The sequence below is a fragment of the Aspergillus multicolor genome (genome assembly GCF_047715735.1).
Source record: "Aspergillus multicolor strain CBS 133.54 unplaced genomic scaffold BDW74scaffold_63, whole genome shotgun sequence".
NCBI lineage: Eukaryota > Fungi > Ascomycota > Eurotiomycetes > Eurotiales > Aspergillaceae > Aspergillus > Aspergillus multicolor.
This window is the reverse complement of record NW_027396014.1, coordinates 31,041-55,324: the sequence shown is the minus strand read 5'-3', so window position 1 is coordinate 55,324 and position 24,284 is coordinate 31,041. Positions and strand designations below refer to the sequence as shown.

The window sequence follows — 24,284 nt, the reverse complement described above, 5'->3', positions numbered from 1 at the left end:
TTTTTTTTTTTTTTTTAAGTTCTTGCGTGTTAATACTAATACTTTTAAGTATTTTTTTTATTAATCTTCTTAAAATCTATTATATTTTACTAGATCTTTATCTGTACTTAGCTAATTTATTTAGTTAGTTTATTTATAAATTATATTTATTTTTTATTATTATTTTACAATATTCTTAAGGGTAATATATATTTATAAATTATAGGTAGCTAGTTTATAATTTTAGTGCTTTAAATAATAATATTTCTTAATATACCTAGTCTTTTTATATTTAGAATACTTTTTTTAAAATTATTTTCTTTTCTTGTTATTCTTTTCTTCTCTAATGGTAATAGCAGTATTTATTTATATATTTTTATTTTTATTTTTTTCTTATATATATTATTTATTATTTCTTATACCATTATTTATCCTGTCATGTTTTTATCCGTGATACTACTTTAATAAGTTTATTAAAAAATATTTAATAAATTATTAAGCATAATTAATCAATCCTTAGTCTTACTTTTAAGTCCCTTATAATATTTTAATATAAGGGCTAACTTATTCTAGGTTAAGTTTAAAGCTATTTAATAAAACTTTATAATATATTTATTAATAAGTTATTTACCTTAGTATAATATATTTATTCTACCTTGGGCAGTTTATTTAAGGTTTGAATTATTAAATATCTTAACAAATTTAAAGTTTAAACTTCTTATAATTCTTAAAAATCTTTTTAATTATTAACTTCCTATTTTTTATAACATGCTCCTAAAAGTCGTGCATATATAGCTTAAACTAATTAAATACAGGACTTTTAAGGTACATGCCTATAAATATAACTTTATTATATTTATTAGCTTTGCTAAGATTATAAATATAAATATATATATTTATTAATATTAAATAACTTTACAGGAATTATTCCTTACCTTTAAAGGGTTTTACTTAAGTAACCTTTTAAGTCCCCTAAAACTTTTTAACACGTGGATTTTATTAATTAATGCAGTAATTACTTTCTTTATATATTTTTAACTCTTTTTTTAGTCCCGGGCCAGCTGGCGCGGTTAGGGTAATAACAGCGGCCTAAGCCTTTTAAAAAGTCTAGGTTTTTATAATAATAGTAAATATTTTTAAATCTCTTATACTAAGGATTTATTATTATTAGATAAAGCCTGTTAATCTATTTTAAACTAGTGGGATTTAAGAATATTTTATATGTAAGAGTAAAAGGTACAAGTCCTAAGGTTGAAAAGCTTATATAAAAAACTAAAAAAAAAAACTAAAAGGTAGGGTAGCTTAATTTTTAAAAATAATAAATAATAACTAAAACTATTTAACACTGTAAAGACAGTTTTTTAAATATATAACTAAATTAAATCTTTATAAAGCGCCTAATCTAATTATATTATATCTTATCAAAGCACCTGCTTTATAGCCTTATATTAACTAATATAATTATAGTCCCTTTTAGTTTAATATTATAATATTTATTATGATTAGATTAAAACATCCTGCGACTCCGGTTCCTAACGTGACAGCCAGTCACACCGTATTATTGTAACAAATCTATTGGTTGACAGTAGTCCGCGCTGGCCGCGTTCCCTGACAAGAGCTTTATTATAAGACTTATCTATATTAATATTATTACTATTATATATAAATCTATAAACTAGCTATAAAAAAATCGTATTACAAAGAAACTAGTGCTATTAATACTATAAAAATCTATATTTAGACTAGATTACTATAATAATTCATATTTGATAAAGATAAGTTACTTACATCCAAGTTTTAGAGAATAATTACGAAGGCATGTAAAAGGAGTTAAAATATATTAACCACTAATTACCAATAAATAAATAAATAAAAAGGATAATTTAATTAAATAAATAATACTTATAATACTACCTTACCTATAACCAGGATAATCAGGTGATAATATTACTAATAGTATAGTGTATTAGTAATAATATAAAAATACCATAACTAATATCTTACCTTATCATGCAAATCTTAAAAAAAAACTTAAGAATAATATAAATATTATTACTAGTAAAAAGAATTAAAATTAGCTTTAGTATGAGTTAAGCACTTAAAAATATTACATGAATCACTTGCACAAGGTATTAGGTAGGCTAAAAAGGTTAAAACTTATTGTAATAAAGAATATAAAAATATATTATTTTTTAAAAAAAGTTTATCTCCTATAATAAATAATAAAAAGAAACATTTTTAATGCTAAATGTATATAACTGGGTAGTAAACTTATTATTGTAAAATATAGGCTATTTAAAACCAAAAAAAATATTAATAATAACTATTACTTATTACTACTAGCATAAATATAAGTATACCTAGTATTTTATATTTTATTACTTAAACTAACACTGAATCCGGAAAATAACTATAATAAAGTAACTAACATCAATAAGGAATATACAGTTAAATAAATTCTAGATTAATAAATATATAAGGATTAGATTTAATACTTTATTTACTAAGGGGGTTATTTACTAAAAAATAGTTTATAAGAACTAGTCAGGTATCTTAACTGCCCTAAAGAAATTTAAAAATTTTGGCAAAAAAAATAGTTAAAAAGTTATCAAATTAAGACATGGAAAGGGCCTTAGTAGCCTAATTATCAAAAGAACCTGTGTAAAAGAGCCCTCACTACCTATTATAATAGCTAAATAACTTTATTTTATTATTTTTTAAAGTTTTTTTATTTTTATTTCCTCTCCTTAAGTCTTTCAAATTTTTTTTATTTTTTTTTATACTATAAATAATAAAGTTACCTACATGCTTATAAAAAAGATTATCTTACTTACAAAGCTAATTTATTTAAATATTTTACTGGTTTTACTATAACTTTTAACTACTTTTTTCTTTTTAAAGTTTCATTTTATTTTATGCTGCTATTAAATAGTACTAGTCTATATTCAATAACGTTAACTTTGCTTTAATATATTTTTTAGCAAGTATTAATATACCTTTTATAATAACTTAAGTTATTTACTTTTTATATAAGATTTATTTAGTTTACTACATTACTTGCAAGAGAATTCTATTTTGAACCCTTTTTTATAATAATATAGTTATAAAATTTTCATTTTTTTTTATCGATAATAAGGAAGGCATCGCGAGTTAATACTAAAATATATAAAAAAAACTTAGGTACTATATAAACCTAACTTATAAATATTATATTATTTGAAGAATTCCTAGGAACAAAGAACCTAGAAAGGGGGATTATTGAGAAATAACTAATATAAATTATTATTAGCTGATAAATCTACCTTACTAATATAATATAACAGGCTGTTATGTTAGGAGCTAGAGCTATAAAAATATTTATATTAATTATAGTAATATAGCAATATAAATATAATAACTTTTTGATTATTATATTGATTAAAGCAAAGTAATATAATAATACTAAAGGCTTAAAAAGCCATAAATAACTCAAAATAAAGATCTATAAAACCAATTAAACTTAACTATTTTTAAAAAAATTCTGTATGTAAATAAAAACTAATACCTTAGGTGGAGGATTTTATAAAATACTTTTTTTATTATATTTAGATGAAATATAAAAATTAGTAGCTTTTTTTATATAAAAAAGTTATATAATTAGGAAGCAGGAGTTACTAGCTATTATAAAGTTATTTTAGAAATAAAATTATTATTTTTATAAGGTCTTGCAGGAGATTAAAATAATAAGAAATCATAAAGCCCTTATATTTTTTTTTAAATATTAAGCAAGGTATTATTATAAATATAAATTTACTAGTCCTAGTTCCTGGCAGGGTTTAGGTTTAGGATTATTTATCACGCGGGTAAGCTAAACCCTGTAAATAAACCTTTATAGTGAATTAACTACCTAAGGGAGGGTTAACGCGAAAAGGAATGAGAAGGTCATATAAAGTAAGTAAAAAAAGGCTATTTTAATGATCAAGGATTATAAACACATAAACTACCTAAAAATATATTTTCTTAAAATATATCTAAATAGCTAGTATAAAGGCTTTACAGGATTTTTTTAAAAACCTAAAAATAAAAAATACTAGGGCCTTATAAAGAACCAGGGCATTTATTAATTTAAATAAAAATAAATCATAATTATAGTTATCAAATTTAGTATAAAGCTTTTAAAAACAAAGCTATTTTATAAGAAAGTATAAAAAGTTTTATGAAATAAGGCTTTATTTTAAGTAAATTTTATATAGCGAATCTTTAAAAAGTCTGCCAGGATTTTTAAGACAGGATAATTTTATTCAAAAAAATAAGAATAATTTAAGAATATAAGAATCATAAAAAATCATAAAAAGAATCAGAAAATAAAGATGTGGAAAAGTACCTTATAATTATAAAAATAATAATACCTATAAAGGGGACTTTTTTATAATTAAGAATAATTATATATTCTATATATTCTAAACTATTACTATCCATAAATAAAAGTTTATATAAAGCTATATAATAACCCCTTCTTAAGGTATTTTAGAAAAAAAATTTAAAGCTAGTATAGTAATGTTTTTTTTACTAAATTTTAAGGTGGGTAAAAAGGTTTCTTATAATATAGTAAAATAAGTTATTTACATGCGTGAAGTATAAAAACAAGCACAAGAAATGATTAAAGCTACCTAGTATCATAATTTCAAAAAAGTTAAAAAAAAACCTTTAAAATTAAAAATTATATATAAATTAATAATACTAACTAGTCGCGAATCTAACCTAATAAGAAATTTAACTAACTTTAGGCTAGATTATGAAAGGTTATATAAAAGTTTAATAAAAATACTTATTAAGTAATTTTACCTGCTAGCCTTTATTTATATAATATATTTTATGTCCCCATGCTCCGTAAACATAAGAAAATAAAGGGTGTAAACACCCATAAGTAATATAAACTTAAATTTACAGACCCTAAGAAAGAAAAGTATTATATAAAGAAAATTTTAGGTTTAGGCAAGAAAAATTCTGTAAAAATATTTATAAGTAAAATAGAAAAAACTTATAAAAAAGCCTGTAATAAATATATAATATTTATAACTTTATAAAAAGTATGTTATAAAAAGAAAAAATCTTGTTCATAAAAAATATAATAAAATAGAAATAGCTTTATAAACAGGCTTATTTTATCTTTTTATATTAATAAGCTGGCTATGTATTAGTTAATAATTACAAATAAAATTTTATAAAAAGTAAAAAGGCTTGCCTAAGTTTACTTACCCTAGTTATTATATTTTAATAAGTAATATCAATAACTATAATATAAGTAATTATTATATTTTTTATTAATCCCTTTTAAAATACAGTAATCTTAGCAAAGATAACTAGAGAACTTATAATAATATATAAAGTATTTGTTATTGATTAAATTCTAATAACCTATATAAAATATTATTATTTTTTATAGTTAGGCCCGCTTTTTTAGCTACTGATTATTTATAAATTTAACAAAACTAAAATTAGTATAATACTAGCTTAAGTGTATAAGCATGCTTATAATTAAATTCAAAATTTAAATTTATTTATAAAAGCAGACCCAAAATAACCACTAAATTAGCTATAAAATGCTATAAAAGTATTATATTTTCAAGTAAATATATAAAGGGGGCCTGGGCTTCTTATATTATAATAATAAGTTATAAAATAACCTAATTTTAAATAATTTATAAAGTGCCTGCGGGGGCCAGGAAAGGATTATTACTAATAAGTATAATTATATAAGACGCATGCTAGATATTTCTTAATATAATAAGTTAGCCGCGGACACGGATGGTAATAAGGGTAGCGGGGGCAAAGATAAGAGCAGAAGCAGGAGTAAAAGTAGGAATAAAAATAATAATTATAATTAGCATAGATACTAGCCTTTTATAAAAGGTATTTATAGAACATTAGTTTATAATATATAATATATATAAAATAAAAAAATCATAAAATATAAAACCTGCAAGGCCTTAAACTTGCAAGATAAAAAGCTAAAAAAAAACTTATACCTTTTTTTATACAAGAGGCTTTATTTTATAAAAAGGGAATAGTAAATATAAAAGCTTAGAGAGCATGAAGAAGGAATAGCTTAATATTTTAATCATTATTTATAAAAAGGGTATAAAAATATTACTTATAAATATTTTATATAAATACTCCCCGTAAATATAAGCTTGCAAAGACAAGATATAAAAAACCTTATATCTTAAGACATACTATAATATTTAAGATTTATAAAAATAAAATATAAGAAAACCTTGTATTCTAAGGTAATAAAATATATAAAATATATAAAGGTAAAAAATATAAGTAATAGGCAAGGCTGCTAAGTATAAAAAAAGGCTTATGCATAAAGGGGCCAAGCTTAAGGCCTATAAGGGCAAGGTTAAGAAAAAAAAACTGATAAGGGGTATATTAAAAAGTAAAAAAATTAAAAAAAAGGTTCAAAAGGGAGAAGAAGGTTTTTTATATACCTTTTTAGATATCACTAAAATAACCTCGCGAAACCCCCTAGTAAAAAATCTTAATAATATATATATGTGGTTATTGTAATATTAAGTTTTAAAAAGTAAGAAAGTAAAAATGCCTTTATAAAAAAGGCCTTATAAATTATATATTAAATATTATTATTTACAGACAGAGACCTAGGTATAAAGGTATATAAAAAGCCAAAGCTTGAAATAATACCTTATAAATAATAAAAATTAAAAAAAAGGTTATAAGTAATAAGCATGGTAGTATATATTTATAAAATATTTTAATATTTTAAGGGAAATAAATACCCGCAGTGTATAATTAAGGTTCAATATAAATAAAAAAAAAGTATTAATAAAGTCCTAATATATTTAGAAAAAAACTTTAAAATATATATAAAAAGACTTATATTATAAAAATTAGTAAGTAAATATATTTTTTTTATTTATGAAGTATTTTTACTCCCTGGGTACTAGGATTTTTTACCTTTATAAAGGTTTTTTTTAAAAATTGCTATTTAGTGTTATTTTAGGTTTCTACTAGCTATAAGGGCTATAAAAACTAGGCTCAAAAAACTAAAATCTTAAAAAAAGGGATAATTATAAGGCCTATTACACATGTACTTAACCCCTTTATGGAATCTTAGTGTTATTTACAAGATACCCATAAATAAACGCTAAGTTAGCAGCTAGCTAACTTATTTTATATAAAAAATATTATTTTTCTATAAAGCTAAAAACTAAAAAAACCTTAATATTAATTTACTATTATTATATTATTTCAAAAATTACTTATTATAGGACCTACTTTTCCTTATCTTAGCGTACTATACAGGCCAAGGACCTTATGCTCACCCCACACAGGAGATATTATCTCCCCGCGAAGCCAAGGACTGGGGGACTTTAGCATTAATTTACTATCCCTACACGATTCCAAAAATCGCCTATCACAAGACCTACTTTTCCTTATCTCAGCGCATTATACCCTTTCACACTATCCGCGAACCACCCTACAGGCCAAGGACCTTATACTTTAGTAGTTATTTTTATTTTTAAACATAAATCAATATATTAAATAATTTATTTTTTTTGAAATTTTATTCTAAACTATAACTAGCTTTTATTATTTATTATTGATAAATCTTAAGTTAAGATTTATATACTTATAATTTCCAGTATAAATATACTAATTATAATAATCATTCAAGTTTAGATTCAATAACAAAGTTTCATAAAAAATTACATTAAGTATAAGAAAATTATCATAAAATCGTTATTAATAATATATCTATAGAAGGTATTTTTTATATAAAGAAAATTATTACATAAAAAAGTTAATAATAACTTATAAAGAAGATTTAAATATTAAATAAAATTTGTTTATAAGTATTATACTGATTTTATTTTAATTGCCTATTAACAACTTGTCAATTTCACCAGGAGGCCAGCAAGTCACTAAAACCTCTAAAAAATATTTAAAATTATATCTAACTGCCTGAAAAAAAACACCTCCTAGCCTTTCCCGCACTCAAAAGCTATGTTATAGCTTTAAAAATAAAAAACATTACTGGTATCTAGGGAAAGAAAACCCTAAATAAATCTTAAAATAATATTCCTACACAGCCAAAGAAACCCTTATTTAAAAAGATAATTTTTATAAAAATCAAAATACTTAATATTAATTTTAAGTCTCTTAAATACCCTAGACTTATTATTTAATTATTTAAAAAGTTTAAAATAGCCCTTATCCAGCTTCTAATTAAGGCTAACTAGTAAATAAAAATTTTATATATACTAAGTCTTTAACTCCCCCCCAAGCCCTTTTATTTCTATAATAGCCCTCGCCCGTCCTATAAATAGAAAATAATTTCCCATAAGAAAAAAAAAAAGAAATAAAAATTATAACTAAAAGAATTAATAAAGGTACAGGCCCTGGCCCTGCCTCTAAGCTAGTTTTTAAAGTAAATAAGTAACTTAAATGAAGTGGCATTCCAGGCGGCTAACAATTATAAAAAATAATACAATACTTTTTATGAATAGTATAAATATAAAAAATAATACTAGGTAGTAGAGCCATGCTAAAGTCTAAAGGAATAATTAGGGTATATATGGATTAAATAATTAACTTTAATATAAATAAGTAAAAAAAAGCTATTAAAACCCTTTACAAAAAAAGCCTAGTCCTTAAGACCCTTAAAATAATTATTTCAAAGTTTACTTAAAAAAAGACTACCCTAGCCTAAGAAAAAACTTATATTATTCTTATTTTTAACCTAGATATACTAAAGGGCGTTAACCACCTAGTTTAAAAAGGGATTAGTCATAGGCTAGGAACTTATAAAAGTTAAATTATTTTACTTAAAGGCCCTTTTTTAAAAATACTTTAAATATTATTATTATAAATATATAAAATATTCCTGCCTAAACCTAGTAAGATGCGGCTACTATATTATAATAAAATATAAAAAAAACTACCACCTTTTAATGAATAAAACTAAAATAAAATATAGTAATTATAGCCTGGGCTATTGAGCAAACGCCGTGAATTACTAGCACTAAATCTAGAAAAGCAAGAAAATTAAAAAAGTAATAATAAATACTCCCTGATCTCATATAATAAAGAAACCCGCGAGTTATACTAGTATTATAGTACTAAAAAAACTAGTATTAATATTGATTGACTACTGGTTTAAAGAAAAAACTAGGCAGTCTAAATTACCCCTTATAACTTAAGGTAATGCCTAACATTATATTTTTTCCTACAGGCTTTACACACGCACCCGAATTTGATAAGAGGGAGATAATAACTGATATAACCCTCTTATTCTTAACATGGTAATAAAGAACCTTTAAATTACCTAATATGATATAAATAAAGGGCCAGACACCATAACCCTGGTTTTTATATATAAAAACATGGCTAGGTACTTTATTATTATAATATAAAAACTAGTAATAAAAATAAATATTTATGCTATATATTATAAATTAAGCTTAATATTTACCTTAATATACTTTTATGTAATTTAAAGTTTATTTTTTAGTTAATAGAAAGCTCTTATGCTATTTTTAAAGTATTAAATTGATATCACCTTGCTTAGTAACTCTTTAAATCTAATTTTAAAAAATCTATTACAATTTTAAATATATATAGTTGATTTAAATTATATATAGTCTAAAAGTATAATAGTCCTATTTTTAAGATTTTAAATAAAGTAAAAAAATATATTATATCCTGCTTAAAAAATGTTAACCTTTACCACCCCCTTTAATCCATGCCTGAAACAAAAATAGCCATATGGCTAAGAACCTTCTTAAAGTTATAACATAAAATAAGCTTAAAATGATTACCCCCAAAAAATATATATATCTATAAAACTCTTAATAACCTAACTAAATTTATCCTAGATTTATCCTAAATTTAGTATTAATAAATTAAGACCTTGCCTAAAAGGTAACTACTTATTATAAGAACTATATTATTTATTATAGCTTAGACCACCTCCTTATAAACCTAATAATTAATATTATTGTATTTAAAAAAGCCTAATACCCTTAAAAAGTAAAAAAAACATTAATATAATTTAAGCTTATACTAAGGTAAAATACCTTAAAATCTTTTACTAGTTAAGTATAAAAAAATAAATAATCATGTATAATATTCTTGAAAGTAAGTTTTTATAATAATAAACCCAATAATCCTCTTAGGAAAGGGCGGCAAATCTAAATATTAGGTAAAATAATAAAATAAAAGAGTAAATGGGGTGGTATAGGATAAAAAAGGGTATAAAAGTTAGCAAAAAATAATAATACATTTAAAAAGCTCAAAAATAAAAAAAGTTAGTTATATATAAGGTAAAAATTAGATTATAAAAAAATTAATTATATAGACCTAGGAATAACCCCTTTATAATATATAAATTATTAAAATAAGCTAAGAAATATAGTTATCCCCTGCTATAAATCTTAAAAAGTCCCTAACCTAAGAAATAAAGAAAAAACTTTAACTAGCTTTGAGAAAAAGGTAGAAAGTTTTTTACATAATTTTACCCTAAAAACCATATAACTAGCAGCCCACTGCCCTCTAAGCTAATAAGAATTAATATAATAAACCTAATAGTTATGCTAAAAATTAGTTTAATTTAATATAGATATAATAATGTTATAAAAAGCACCGGCCCTTATACTATTTTCATAGGATTTTTTTGAAATACTCAATAAACCTTTTATATTAATTATTGAAAGTCTTATTTAAGTTTATTAAAATCTATGTTATATACCTAAGCCCTTTAAATAGCCCGCATTATTATACATAAAGAGGCGTGTAAAAAGGTTTATAATATTATTAAAGTATAAAAACTTATTACCTTAATATAGTAGGCATGATCTTTAAAAGAATTATGATTAAATATTTATATAAGCTAGTTAAGACCTATAAAATATTTATTAAAATATTGAATAAAAGTAAAAAGGGCTGCTTGATAAAAATAATTTTAAATTTCCTAACCTTTATCATGTAAATAGTTAAAAAATAGGATATATAATATTTTTATTATTTCTTAATATATTAAGTGCCTTTAATAATATTATTAAAAATGTTTTTTTTTTAAATCCTAAGAAAACAAAAAATCCTAAAGGTATTAATAAATTAAATTAATAACTTTATAATCAGTAGATTAATATTATTTTTAATAAAAGGGACTTATTATTATTTTTAGTAAGGGCAGGAATTTATAAGACTTATTTTAATTACTTATATTTCTTTATAACTTGAAGCTAGTGAAAATGTGTAGTAATAATTTATAAGGCATGAATATTAAATTTATTAATAACAAAAACATATAATATAAAAACTTAACATAAAATCAATTAATAAAATTCTTATTAAATATATAATAAGTGCCTAAACTAGGCTGTTATATATAAGCCAAAAGTTTATATTAAGGAAGTATATGTTAATTTGATTTTTTTAGAAAACATATTATAATGTTAAAGGTTATTTTAAACTAAGAATATAATTAAATACTTATTTAAAATATAAGGATGATAGGGCTGTTTCTTGACCTAAAATCAAATTAAATAATACATGTGATTATACTTAAAAAGATAGTTATATAGGAAAATTCCCTAAAAAATTAATTCAGTTAATATACGGACTTTCCCTACGTTAAGCTAAATATATATATATATATATATATATATATATATATATAATAGTTATTCACCCGGCCCTGTTATACACATGCCACACATGGCACGCGCCGCGGTATATAGGTTACGCGGTAATATTAATACTTGAAATAATCATAAAGATATAATTAAAATACCTAAAGTAAACCATAAAAGCCTTTAAAGTTATATTAATAATATTTTTAAAGGTTATCATTTATATACCTTTTATTAAGCTTTATTTTATAAAAAGGCTTATTTTGTACAGGTATAAGGCTAAATCCAGGCCCATAATTTAGCTAATATAAAGATTTATAAAAAAAAAGGTAATAACTTAGCCTTTACCTGCCTGGTATATAACCAGGGAATTATTAAGTATAATAAGTTAACAATAAAAAATAAGCCTGGGGTTTAAATTACTAGTTACTAGTAACTTAAAAATTATATATAAGTAATAAGTATAAAAGGCAGTCCTTAACTAGTAAAAAAGCTAGTATAAAAAAAAGTAGGGATATAGCTAAAGCTATACCTTATTATCTTAAAAATTATAACCTAGGAGTTGTCAGAGGACGCGGCCAGTGCGGGGCTCTGTCAGCCAATAAATCCTTGTTGCGATACCGTTTAAAGGAATGCCATGTTATCCCCGGATTATGAAGTTATCCCGCCTGATTATAGTGAATAATATGATGCTAAGCCAAAAAGAGACTATAATTATATTAAATAATATAAGGCTATAAAGCGGGTGCTTTAATAGGATATAATAAAGTTATATTAGGCGCTTTATAAAAATAAAATTAATTATATATTTAAAAAACCATTTTTATAGTATTAAATAGTTTTAATTATTATTTATTATTTTTTAAAAACTAAGCTACTTTACCTTTTAGTTTTCATTTAGTCTTTTATATAAGTTCTTTAACTTTAAGACTTATACCTTCTACTCTTACGCATAAAATATCCTTAAATCCCACCAGTTTAAGACAGATCAGCAGGCTTTATCTGACAGGAGTTCATAAAGAACTTTATAAGTAGTTTTATGTTTATATGATTTTAAATAAAAAAAGGTTTATTATATTTTTATACTAGGTATAAGTATTAAAATATTTATATTTAAAATATATTTAATATAGCCACAGGGAGGAAATACTAATATATATAGCTTAGTAATATCTAGACATATTCCCTTATAGTGATAAGCTAAAAGAAAACTTAGCTAGCATGTGCTGCGCTAGTCCTAATCTAGACAGGCGCCTTAAGCTGTCTAGCATAATTTTAATAATTTTTAATGATATTTAATATAATTTTGATATATACTAATTTATATAATAATATTTTTACTTAATTACCTTTATTCTGTGAAAACTTTTATATTTATTTTATTATTCTTAATAACTAGTATCTCAATACTTAATATATAAATTTTTTACTTAGCTTACTACCATAGGTATTTAATATACTTTACATTGCTTACCTCTCCCATTCCCTTCCTTAGTTGGCTGGCGCAGGCTTACCCCGTAAGACTCAACCCACAACAGTGTTGCTTCTGGACTGGTATCACAAGCAAGACATAACAGAATACCAACCCTACAATCTTACTCCAAAGGCACCCTGTTAACTGTTTCTGCAACTAATATGAAACCCTTCCCAGATAACATGCCTCAACAGTCACATACCCTCAACAATAATATCTATAATAACTGCTTTATTGTCGGCGACGCAGTACAGTGCAGCGGTGCCTGTGAGCCATCTATTACCACAATACTCGTCGCGGATATAATCTGTATACTCCCCAACGGCGACAGTCAAGAAATTTATACCATATTATTTGTCCAAAAAGAGGCAGTCCCCGCTATACCACTGCCTAAAGTTGAGAGAGTGCATGTCAAAACTGCGCTACCAACAGCATTGTCCAAATTCTTACTTATTGATATACCAAAGCATCTTTGTTATCCAACCGAGTGTCATGCTATTATCTCTACAGGATCTGGAACCGGGACAGCCCAGGAACTGTTTAATTCCCTCCGCCAAACACTCGCGTGGATAGGCCTTGATCAATACAAGGTTCATGAGACACAGTCACCTCAGACTATAACCGAGCTGTGCCATTCTACGTTCATTCCACGAGCCGAAGCAGGCATCCCGCAGACCATTGTTCTTATATCTGGAGATGGCGGACTCTGCGATATAATTGATTCTTTTCATGGTACCCCGAAGCACATCCGTACCACGCCAAACATAGCCCTGTTCCCGGCAGGCACAGGGAATGCGATGGCAAGTTCTACAGGATTGCTGGATCACCCAAAGACTGCCATTATGGCATTGCTGCAGGGAAACCCGTCTCCCCTCCCTGTCTTCGCCGCAACCTTCTCACAAGGGGCGCGCTATTCCCACAATGGGCAGACACAGTCTACCACAGGCAACAACTCGCGTGGTCTGAAGATACACGGCAGTGTTGTTGCGAGTTGGGGAATACATGCTGCGCTGGTTGCTGATAGCGACACAGTCGAATATCGCAAATTTGGTGCCGATAGATTTAAGATGGCTGCGAAGGAGCTTCTCTTCCCCTCAGACGGCAGCGAGGCTCACAAATATAACGGTACCTTGACTCTCTTAAAGCAAGACGGGCAAAACCGAATGGAGCGCGAAATTGTCATAGAACACAAACAACATGTGTATGTGCTGGCAACGTTAGTGTCAAATCTTGAGAAAGAATTCAGGATCTCTCCACTTTCTGTTCCGCTCGATGGCTCTTTCAGAATTGTCCGTTTTGGACCAATCTCATCTCAACGGGTGATGCAGCTGCTATCTGCCGCCTATCAAGATGGACAGCACGTTCGGGACAGCGATGTCATGTATTCCGAAATCCAAGGGTTCCTTATCCACTTTCATGAGGTAAATGAAAAGTGGCGGCGTGTGTGCATTGATGGACGTGTCGTCATTGTTGAGGAAAATGGCTGGATGAATGTGCACAAAGAGAAAAGGTCGCTGGTGAACATCCTTATGCCAGAACTCCTTCATCATAACAAAAACTAGGCCGTGGCCTCAATCAACCTGGCATAACTGGGACTTGATGCTAGCAGTCTTAAGAAAACCAGTCTTGCGGGAATACCACTGATTTAGATCACCGGACACCACACCTAGTCGCGCTTAGTATAAAGTGCTCATGAAATATGATAACAGGACAACATATTATTGTCACAAGCCACAATTTAGTCAAATTTATGATATGAGAGATGTACGGAGCTCTTCGCCAGGCTCCATTGTGTGGTTTTGTCTCCCACATGGTAATTACAAAAACTCAAAACCTAAGTGCAACAGTAGTAGTATTTTTAAGTAAGTTCTTATTTAAATATTATATATAAATTATTATAAAGGCTAAGTTAAATTTTATTACTTTTTTGAATAAAAGGGCAAGAGCTTTACTTTAAACTTACTAATTTATTATTTTATTTTTCATTGAAAATAAATTATAGCAGCCTATAGTTAATTTATAATATTAATAATTATTTTAATAATATTTATTGTCTAGAATAAGTTTTTTAAAGGGTTATTTTAGGCAAGTTGTTTTATTAGATATAAAAAAATAAGTTATGGTTATATATATATATATATATATTTAAATAATAATATTGTCAGGGAACGCGGCCAGCACGGACTGCTATCAGCCAATGGATCTGCCTTACCGATACAATATGACGGGCTGTCACGTCAGAAACCGGAGCCATGGATTATCCGCACCAATTATAATAATATAGTAGTATTAATACAATAACCTCTTGGCTGTTATATTAGTTAAAGTAAAGTAATATAATAAACTCAACTAGATATACTTATTAAATCAGAACACTATTATTAATTTAACAAATATTATATATTTAAAAAACTATTTTTATAGTATTAAATAATTTTAATTATTATTTATTATCTTTAAAAACCAAGCTACTTTACCTTTTAGTTTTATTTAATCTTTTATATAAGCTCTTTAACCTTAAGACTTATATTTTCTACTTTTACACATAAAATATTCTTAAATCCCACTAGTTTAAGACAGATTAGCAGGCTTTATTTAATAATAATAAACCCTTAGTATAAGAGATTTAAAGATATTTACTATTATTATAAGAATTTAAACTTTTTAAAAGGCATAGGCTATTATAGCCGGGCCTACTTAAGTTAAAGAATTAGAATATATAAAAAAAGTAATTATTATACTAATAAATAACCTTAATAAATTAAAGAGCTTTAAAAAAATTAAGGCTAATAAGGCAAAATTATTTAAAAATAAGAGATTTTTTTTATAAAATTACCTAACCTTAATAAATATACACCTGCGTATTAATAACCTTGGGAATATTAATAAGCATAATAAAATTATATTTATAGGCATGTATCTTAAAGGACCTGCATTTAATTAGTTTAAGTTATATATATAAAATTACTAAATAAATAAGCTAAGAAAACAGAAATTAATAACTAAATTTTTTTAAAAACTATAAGAAATTTAAGGTATAGATTTTTAAAGTATTCAATAACCTAAACCTTAAATAAACTGCTTAAGGCAAGATTAAAGCCCTATACCAAGGCAAGTTAATTATTAATAAATATACTATAAAATTTTACTAGATAGCCTTAAACTTAACCTGGAATAAATTAACTTTTATAATAAAATATTATAAAGGACTTAAAAGTAAGATAAAAAACTAGTTAACTTTAATTAATGATTAACCTAATACTCTTAATAAACTTATTAAAACAGTATTATAAATTAAAATACACTAAAATAAGCAATAGCTTAACAAGTAATATAATTATATATATTAGTTAGGAAGAAATAAGCAAAACCTATAATAAAATAAAAATAAAAATATAAAAATAAATACTACTATTACTACTAAAAAAATAAAAAAAATAGCAAGGAAAGAAAGTAGTTCTAAAAAGAATACTTTAAATATAAAAAAACTAGGTATATTAAAAAATACTATTAAGTAAAGTACTAAAATTATAAACTAGGTATTTATAATTTATAAATACATGCTGCCTATATAATAACTAAACCTAATTTCCCGGACATCACAAAGGAAGATATCCTTAAGAATATTATAAAATAATAAAAAAAATAAATATAATTTATAAATAAACTAACTAAATAAATTAGCTAAGTATAAATAAAGGTCTAGTAAAATTTAAAAAATCTTAAAAAATTAATAAAGAAATACTTAAGAGCATTAATATTGATATATAGGAACTTAGAATTAAAAAAAAATAAAGAAATTAATATTATTATTAATAATAAGTTAAAAAAACAAGCAGGATACTACATGGGTCTTAAAAAAAGGCTAAGTATAATATTAAGTAAATATAAATTATTAAAGAATAAGCCTCTTAGGAAGCAAAGAAAAAAATTACTTATAAATAAATAATAAAATCCCTCTAAAATTAAAAAAAGAGTCCTATATACCTTTAATAGTTTAAACAAGTAATAAAATAGTTATAAATTATTATAAGACTTAAGAAATATAAACATAAACCCTGTTTAGTAATAATATTAAAAAATAAATCTTATAACTATAAACCAGCACAAGCAGTATACTAGGAACAATCTAGCCATACATGGCAGGATTATATATTAAAATGTAAAAAATATAAAAAGTAAATATTCTTAAAATGCCCTGTTCATGGGCAGGTTAATATTAAATTTATAAAAAAATATAAGCAAGTATTAAATAAATAAGAAATAAGCCTATGTAATAAAATCTTAAATTATATAAAAAATTACTTTTATAAATATTATCCTAAGTTAAGCAAGAAAGTATACTAAAATATTAATTAAATGAAATATTATAATAATATATATTTATAATACTAGAAAATTAAAAAATTATATTACTAGAAACCACAAGTACTAAAAATTATTATATAATTAAACTATAATTACCCTTTAGGTAATAATAACTATAATTATATTAAAATAAAAGCAGGATACCTAAATTATGTAAAGCTTAATTATTATAATTATAATATTTTATATTATATATTTTACTAAAAGACAGGCCAGTTTTAACTAATAAAATAGGCTAAAGTATAATAATAATATTATTATTAGTATTAAAAAAGTAACACTCTTTATAATTAAGAATAATATATTAATTATTATTATAGCATAGTTAAATAAAAGGCATGCAAGAATCTTATTACTCTTAAGATGCTTTAAGTAATTTATTAGTAAAAAAATTATTAGAATATACTAGTTAGTAACCAAGCTTACAGGGGAATACTTAAAAACCTTTAAATTTAAAAAAAAAGTTAATTTATTAAGGACCTAAGCTTGTAATCAATAATATACTAATAAAAATAATAAATATATTATAAATATTATATCTAAAGTTATGCTAATTATATTTTAAGAATTTTATAATATAGTTATTAAAATAATATAGCTTACTTAATAAAACTTAAATATTAACTAAATAACTAGGGAAGTGCTAGTTAATAATGCTTATGTCAGATAAAGCCTGCCAATCTGTCTTAAACCAGTGGGATTTAAGGATATCCTATGCGCAAGAGGAGAAGGTATAAGTCTTAAGGTTAAAAAGCTTATATAAAAGACTAAATAAAAATTAAAAGGTAAGATAGCTTAATTTTAAAAATAATAAATAATAATTAAAATTATTTAATATTATAAACAAGTTTTATAAAGATATAATATTTATTAAATTTATTATATTACTTTACTTCAACTAATATAATAGCTAAGAAGTTATTATATTATATTATTATATTATTATAATAAATATAAATAATTAATGGCTTTAGTTCCTATTATAATAATAACCTGTTATATTATATTAATAAGATAGATTTATTAGCTAACAGCAGTCCGCGCTAGCTATATTTTTTAATAATCCCTTTTTTTTTAAATTTTATTTTTAAAGATTTTTTAAGTAATATAGTGCCTGTAGGTAAGTTTTATATATTATTTAGATTTTTATTTTATATTTTAGTATTAACTCGTGATGCCTATTAATAAAAAATCAAAACTTTATATTTATATTATAAAAAAGGGTTTTAAAATAATTTTTTATAAGTAATATATTAAATTAAATAGGTCTTATATAAAAGTAAATAATTTAAGTTATTATAAAAAATATATTAATACTTACTAAAAATACATTATATCAAAGCTATTATTCTTAAATATAAATTAATATTATAAAATAATAGTATAAAATAAAATAAGATTTTAAAAATAAAAAAGTATTTAAAAATTATAATAATAATAATAATAATAAAACTAGTATAATTAAATACCTAAATAAATTAACTTTAAAAATAAGATAATCTTTTTTACAAGGATGCTAGTAACTTTATTAATTATAATATAAAAAAAATAAAAGAGCTTAAAAGGCTTAAAAAAAAGTAAAAAGAAAAAAACCTTAAAAAGGGTAATAAAATAAAGTTATTTAGCTATTATAATAAGTAATAAGGGCTTTTTTATACAGGCTTTTTTTTAATAATTAGGCTGTTAAGACCTTTTCCATGCCTTTATTTAATACCTCTATTTAATACCTTTTTTAACTATTTTCTTACCAGAATTGCTAGATTTTTTCAGGGCAGTTAAGATACTTAACTAGTTTTTATTAATTATTTTTAATAAGTAACCTTTTTAATAAATAAAATATTAAATTTAACCTTTTTTTATTTATTAGTTAAGGATTTATCTATCTTTATATTCTTTATTATGATTATTTTCTAGATTTAGTGTTAGTTTAAGTAATAAAATATAAAAAACTAGGTATACTTACATTTATGCTAGTAATAATAAATAATAATTATTATTAATATTTATAAACTTTTTTAATATATAAATTATATATTTAGTAAATTTAGCTAGTAGTTACGTTAGTCCTATAAGTATAATAACTTATTTATATAACCTTATATTTATAAGAAATACTATCTTGTGAATATTTTTAGCATGTATTTATAAGTTATAATAACCCTATTAAATATTAAAAGTTATTATAATCATGGCTTTATATAAAAGATCTCTTTTTTATTTTATATATAATGCTTGGTTAATATTATTAATTATTTATTTTTTACCCATGCGCCTTTTTTATCTTTCTTTGGCACTATTATAGGCCTTAAGGATATATATAATTTTAACTTATAAATATATCCTACTTATTTAAACTTATTAATAAACTTTATTTTACTGGTAATTTTACTGGTAATTTTTAGTATTATTATACCTGCAGTAGCTTTTCTCCAGGTATTAAGGGTATTATAGCTTTAAAACAGCTATTATATTATAACAATTAATGTTTAAGTTTTATAAATAATACAATATATTTATAGTATTTTTTAAATCTTTTTTAAGTATTTTAACAAGTTCCTTTTTATATTTTACTTTTAGTTTTAATTATATAGCCTTTTATTATATTTTACTTTTTATTAATCCTAAGTTATATATAATTTTTTATTACTTATTATTTATTAATTATTTCTTTTATTTTTAAATTAAGTATTATTAATAAGCACTTCTTTATTTATTCAATTAATATCTAGATTTTATCAAGTAAGCCATGTTATTTTAATAGATATATTATAAAATTGTTAAGGCATGGTTAGTATAATTTTAAATATAAAATTTTTAATATATTTCCTATATTTTATTAACATGGCGCTAGTCACAAGCTCGGGTTTTTAGTATATAAGTTTTCTTTTGATTTAAGATTTTTTTAGTATTATCCCGTAGGCTTGATTGCTAATTAATATATATTGATTATTTTTTTTACTAATAAATTACTTAAAGCATTCTAAATCTAGTAATATTTTTACATGTTTTTTGTTTAACTATGCTATAATAATAATTAATATGTTATTTTTAGTTATAAAAAGTATTACTTTTTTTAGTATTAAAAATAATATTATTATTATACTTTAATCTATCTTATTAATTAGAACTGGCCTGTTTCCTTATAATAAAATATATAATATATAACTTTATAGTTATAATAGTAAAGTTTTACATAATTAGGTATCCTAATTTATTTTTATATAATTATAGTTATTATTACCTAAAGGGTAATTATAATTTAGTTATATAATAATTTTTAATATTTATGATTATAATAATATAATTTCTTAGTTTCTTGGTGTTATAAATACTTATTATTATAATTCTTCTTTTAGTTAATATCTTAGTATACTTTCTTACTAAACTTAGGATAGTGCCTGTAAGAGTAATTTTTTATATAATCTATAACTTCATTATATAAGCTTATTTTCTTATTTATTTAATACTTGCTTGTATTTTTTTGTGAATTTTATGTTAACATGCCCATAAACAGGGTATTTTAAGAATATTTAGTTTTTATATTTAATATATAATCTTGCCATGTTTAATTAAATTCTTTCTAGTAAATTACTTATGCTGGTTTATGATAATAAGGTTTATCTTTTTTTAATATTACTACTAAACAAGGCTTATATCTATATTTTTTAAATTTTATAATAACTTATAACTATTTTATTACTAGTTTAAAGTATTAAAGGTGTATGAAACTCTTTTTTTAATCTAAAAGGATTTTATTACTTATTTATGTTTTTTTTTATAAGGCTTATTTTTGAATACTTCCTGTTTACCTAATATTATACTTAGCTTTTTTTTAAAGACCCGTGCAGCGTCCTGCTTATTTTTCAAACTTATTAAAATAATATTTAACTTTTTTATTTTTATTTTTAAGTCCTTGCGTGTTATTATTAATACTTTAAAGTATTTATTTATTAATTTTCTTAAAAAATTTCTTATATTTTACTAGATCTATGTTTATACTAAGTTAGTTTTTTAGTTAATTTATTTATAAATTATATTGATTTTTTTATTATTTAATAATGTTCTTGAAGATTTCTTCCTTTATAATATCCAGGAAACTGGGGTTAGTTATTATATAGGCAGTGTATATTTATAAATTATAAGTGGCTAGTTTATAATCTTAGTGCTTTACTAAATAGTGTTTCTTAATATACTTTATTTTTTATATTGAAGGTATTTCCCTTGAAATTACTTTTTTCCTTGCCATCCTTTTATTCTTCAGTAATAATGGTAGCATTTATTTTTATATTTATAATTTTATTTATTATAGGTTTGGTTTATTTCTTCCTGCCTTATATATATTATTTTATTATTTCCTTATACTAATATTATCCTGCCATGTCTTTATTTATAATGCTGCTTTAATAATTTTATTAAGAGTGTTTAATAAATTATCAAGCAATAGCTAATTAACCCTTAGTCTTGCTTTTAAGTCCCCTGTAGTATTTTAATATAAGGGCTAACTTATTCCAGGTTAAGTTTAAGGCTATTTAGTAAAATTTTATAGTATATTTATTTATAAGTTATTTACCTTAGTATAATATATTTATTTTGCCCTAAGCAGTTTATTTAAGATTTAAATTACTAAATATTTTATAAAATTTAGGCTTAAACTTTTCATAATTCCCAAAGTTTTTCTTAGTTATTAGTTATTAGTTTTTTGTTTTTTATATTATACTTTTAAAAGTCGCGCATATATAGCTTAAACTAGTTAAAAACAGGGCCCTTAAGGTATATACCTGTAAATATAACTTTATTATATTTATTAGCTTTACTAAGGTTATTAATATATAAATGCATGTTTATTAAGGTTAAATAACTTTATAGGGATAATTTCTTATTTTTCAAATAATATTACTTAATTAATTTTAATTCCTTTAAAGCTCTTTAACATGTTAAGCTTATCAGCTAATATAATAATTACTTTTTCTTATATGCTTTAGTTCCTTTCTTAGGCTTAGTTTAGCTAGTATAATTAAAGTACTAGCAGTAGCCTGAGCCTTTTAAAAAGTTTAGGTTTTTATAATAATAGTAAATATTTTCAAACTTTTTATGCTTAGGGTTTATTATTATTAAATAAAGCCTACTAATCTATCTTAAACCAGTGGGATTTAAGAATATTTTATATACAAAAATAAAAGGTACAAGTCTTAAGGTTAAAAAGCTTATATAGTAAATTAAATAAAAATTAAAAAATAAGATAGCTTAGTTTTTAAAAATAATAAATAGTAATCAAAATTATTTAATAATATATAGTTTTTTAAATATATAATATTTGTTAAATTAATAATAGTGTTCTGATTTAATAAGTATATCTAGTTGAGTTTATTATATTACTTTACTTTAACTAATATAATAGCTAAGAAGTTATTATATTAATACGGTTATATTATTATAATTAATGCGGTTAATCTATGGCTCCGGTTCCTGACGTGACAGCCCGTTACATCGTATCGGTAAGGCAGATCTATTGGCTGACAGCAGTCCGCGCTGGCCGCGTTCCCTGACAGCTAGCTGGTAAAGCCACTTAGTAAGTATTTTTATGAAATCTTTATATAATTCTCTATAACCTAGCCTAAAGTTAGTTAAACTTTCTATTAAGTTAAGTTTATAATTGATTTATATTATTAATTTATATATAGTCTTTAACATTAAAGATTTTCCTACCTTTTTAAAATTATAATACTTAAATTATAAGACCTAGGTAGCTTAGATTACTTTAAATATTTAATTCTATATTTTATATATATAAGTGGCTTGTTTTACTACTTTACAAGAAACTTTTTTACCCACCTTAAGATTTGATATAATCACGCGAGGGTTTATGTTATATATTATATAAAATAATATGGCCCTTATGAATAATAATTATATTACAAGTTATTTATATATCCTTGTAAAAGCTATTCCAAAATACTATTTAAGTATTTTATTTAACTATTTATTCATAAATAATAAGCTATACTTAATTAATATTTTATCAATAAATAATATATCAAGTTAAACTAAAAATTCTTTAAAAATATACTTTTATAATTAATTATAATAATTATAGGTATTTTTTAAAGCTAAAATACTTTATAAATTATATAAATTATAAAAAAGGCTACCTTGCTTATTTAATTTATTATTATAAAAAGAACATTACATACCTTTTATAAATTATTAATATCTATTATTTCAATACTTATAAGTGAAGATATAATAAAATTCATGCTTACTTACTCCCAGGGGGTTATAGAAATAATAAAAATCAAAACAACTAGTGTTATTTATTATAAATTACCTTTAAGTCTTAATAGACACTACAGGCCTTGTAATATTTTATGATAAAGTTATAAAATTTAAGCTAAAAAACCTTTATTGTATTAATTCTAGATTTTTTTTATAAAGTATCTTATAAAAAGGTTATTATATAATTTTATATAAATCTTTATTTATATTTAATAATAATCTAAAGTATATAATCATTCTTAATTATTAAAGAGTCCCTTTCATAAGAATTTTTATCTTATAATTATGGAATACTTTTTTAAACCTTTATTTTACCCTTATATTTTTTTTATAATTTTTATACTTTTAGATTACTTATTAAGTTTTTTTTATAATGTTGTTTTATTCCAAAAGTCCTAGCAGACTTTCTAAGATTTATCTAAAATAAACCCTTTTTTTATAGATTTTTAATGCTTTTTTATATAAATAGTTATAATTATAATCTATATTTATGTAAATTAACAAGGGCCTTGATTACTTGTAAAACCCCAGGTATTTTTTATTTTCAGGTT

The 24,284-nt window shown here is 22.9% G+C and overlaps 1 protein-coding gene across 1 annotated transcript; it reads left to right on the top strand.

The window, feature by feature from the left end:
- The first annotated feature begins 13,217 nt into the window (after positions 1-13,217).
- On the top strand, positions 13,218-14,829 carry BDW74DRAFT_164376 (diacylglycerol/lipid kinase family protein). The gene has a single exon (XM_073726250.1). It carries the CDS (start codon positions 13,254-13,256, stop codon positions 14,652-14,654), a length of 1,401 nt encoding a protein of 466 aa, XP_073577566.1. The 5' UTR covers positions 13,218-13,253; the 3' UTR covers positions 14,655-14,829.
- The last annotated feature ends 9,455 nt before the right edge of the window (positions 14,830-24,284 follow it).

What these genes read in the sequence shown, in the direction of transcription:
- BDW74DRAFT_164376 (XM_073726250.1), top strand. Translation starts at nt 13,254, where the DNA reads ATGAAACCCTTCCCAGATAACATGCCTCAACAGTCACATACCCTCAAC.